The sequence below is a fragment of the Oncorhynchus mykiss genome, chromosome 8 (assembly GCF_057628025.1).
Source record: "Oncorhynchus mykiss isolate SJ-2025 chromosome 8, ASM5762802v1, whole genome shotgun sequence".
Lineage (NCBI taxonomy): Eukaryota > Metazoa > Chordata > Actinopteri > Salmoniformes > Salmonidae > Oncorhynchus > Oncorhynchus mykiss.
This window is the reverse complement of record NC_143029.1, coordinates 32651443-32653551: the sequence shown is the minus strand read 5'-3', so window position 1 is coordinate 32653551 and position 2109 is coordinate 32651443. Positions and strand designations below refer to the sequence as shown.

The 2109-nt window shown below is 43.7% G+C and overlaps 1 protein-coding gene across 1 annotated transcript; it reads right to left on the bottom strand.

Moving 5' to 3' along the window:
* Positions 1-238: 238 nt before the first annotated feature.
* LOC149981498 (ankyrin repeat domain-containing protein 9-like) lies at positions 239-1000 on the bottom strand. Its single transcript, XM_090183110.1, is given in 2 exon segments — positions 239-945; positions 947-1000. Coding segments are annotated over 2 exon segments (729 nt in total). The 3' UTR covers positions 239-270.
* Between the last annotated feature and the right edge of the window lie 1109 nt (positions 1001-2109).

Here is a 2109-nt window from a genome sequence, read left to right as displayed (position 1 = left end):
ATTTAGTCTCCAATCTGAGAGAGTTGCATACAATTTATATAAAAAGGTTTTAAGAAAAATAAAATGATTTACCAAATATATCTTCCATTTTATTTTAAACTTGAATCACAGATATTATCATAATTAGCACCCATTCATTTCATACAGGGGTTTGCATTTATAAAATCATTCATAGGACCTACAGGCTCATCACACAGATATCTTGATCAGTCATGCTAAAACATTCATATGGGTCAATAAATAAATAATGTAGACAGATTTAAAACACTTTTAAAGCACGTTAAGCTGTCCAAGCAGTTGGCAGGGTAGTGGTTTCAAGGAGGAGGGTATGGGAAGCTCATCCAGGCTGTCAGGGAACTGCTCTGGGGGAAGCTGCCTCAGATATTTTTGCATAGCGATGACAAACAATGGAGCTGGCTTCTGTCCAACAAGATATTTTAATTTGCGCTCACCAAGGACTTTGGACCAACAAACAGTGTCTCCTTCGAGTGCACTCTTCATTTTGAAACAAATCTTGGGTATAAACATTAACAGGTTGTCAAGACACAGATTTTTGGCCCCAATGTTCACTTTGGAGTCCCACAGCTGTCCCAAAATTACATCCAGTGATGTCACACCGTTGTGATCCTCTGCCAGTGGCGAGGCGCCATTGCCCAATAACAGAATGAATGCTTCGGAGCGCAGGAGCTCACAGGCCAGATGTAGTGGGGTCTTACCATCCTCCATGTGAAAACATCCGCCTCGGTTCATATATGACTGCAGACTAGGTAATCGATGTGCTTCTTGCAGTATGAGACCCAGTATGTCCCGTCTGTCATTCCTGACAGCCATCACTAAATCGTGGCCGATGATCGACAACAACAAAAGCGCTTCATCAGTGTAGTGACTGAGCAAGTATTGAGCGTAGGCTTGGTGGTCATGTACGATAATGTACAGCAATGCCTCTTGAGGGAGATTAGGATCTCTTGCTCACATCCTCCTCCCAGTAAAAAGTCTCCATTATCCACATCCTGTGAAGAAATGGACTCAGAGCTCAAACGCCTTCTCTCATACACAGAAGTCAGATGGCTAGATAGCTTGCCAGAGCGTTTGAGTTAAGAGAGCCACTGCAGAGATTTCTTTCAGAAAAAAAGACACCACTGGCAGCACATTTCAATGACAAGGAATGGGTCGCAAAACTCACTTACCTTTGCGACATATTCAACCTGCTCAATGAACTCAATCTGTCACTTCAGGGGTGAATGAGAGCTGTCTTTAAGTTGGCAGATAAAGTGGCTGCATTCAAAGCCAAACTGGAACTGTGGGGACGGCGAGTGGACAGGGGCATATTTGACATGTTCCAAACATTAGCAGGGATTTTGGGAGATACCGGTCCGTCTTTCTCCCAGCTGGTGCACGATCACCTAGCTTCGCTGTCAACAGAGTTCGAGCGTTACTTCCCAACCGCCAAAGACCCACGAAGTGCGAAGGAATGGATCCGCGACCCATTTGTGAATATCCCAGGTGAATCGTCCATGTCTGTGCAGGAAGAAGATCAACTCCTTGATGTTGTAAATGACGGTGGCCTAAAAAGTATGTTTGAGATAACTTAATCTCTGCCGACCTGGATTAAAATCAAGGCTGAATATCCTGAGAGAGCCACAAAAGCACTGAAAACATTGCTTCCATTGCCAACATCCTATCTCTGCGAAGCAGGGTTTTCCGCAATGACGCCAACAAAAACGAAATTACGGAGTAGACTGGACATAAGGAACATGTCACTGTCTCCCATCACCCCTAGATGGGACTGTCTTGTTGCCGGGAAACAAGCTCAGGGCTCCCATTGATTCAGTGACATGGTGAGTTGCAATGTTTTTATAATATGGTCAATAGAGAAAAATATGCCCTTTATGTTTTTATAATATCATCACATTAGACCTACTTAAACTAAAATGTTATGAAAAAGCAGCTATTCTAAACTTATAGGCCTAATCGATATTGTAGTGTTGTGACCCCCCCCCCCCCCCCCCCCAATTGTACTCTGAATTAAATCGCCACAGTGTAGCTGCTGATGTAGTAGACCCATTTTTACACTGGAGGGAATCTCAAGAGAGTGCCTTCCTGCAGAGT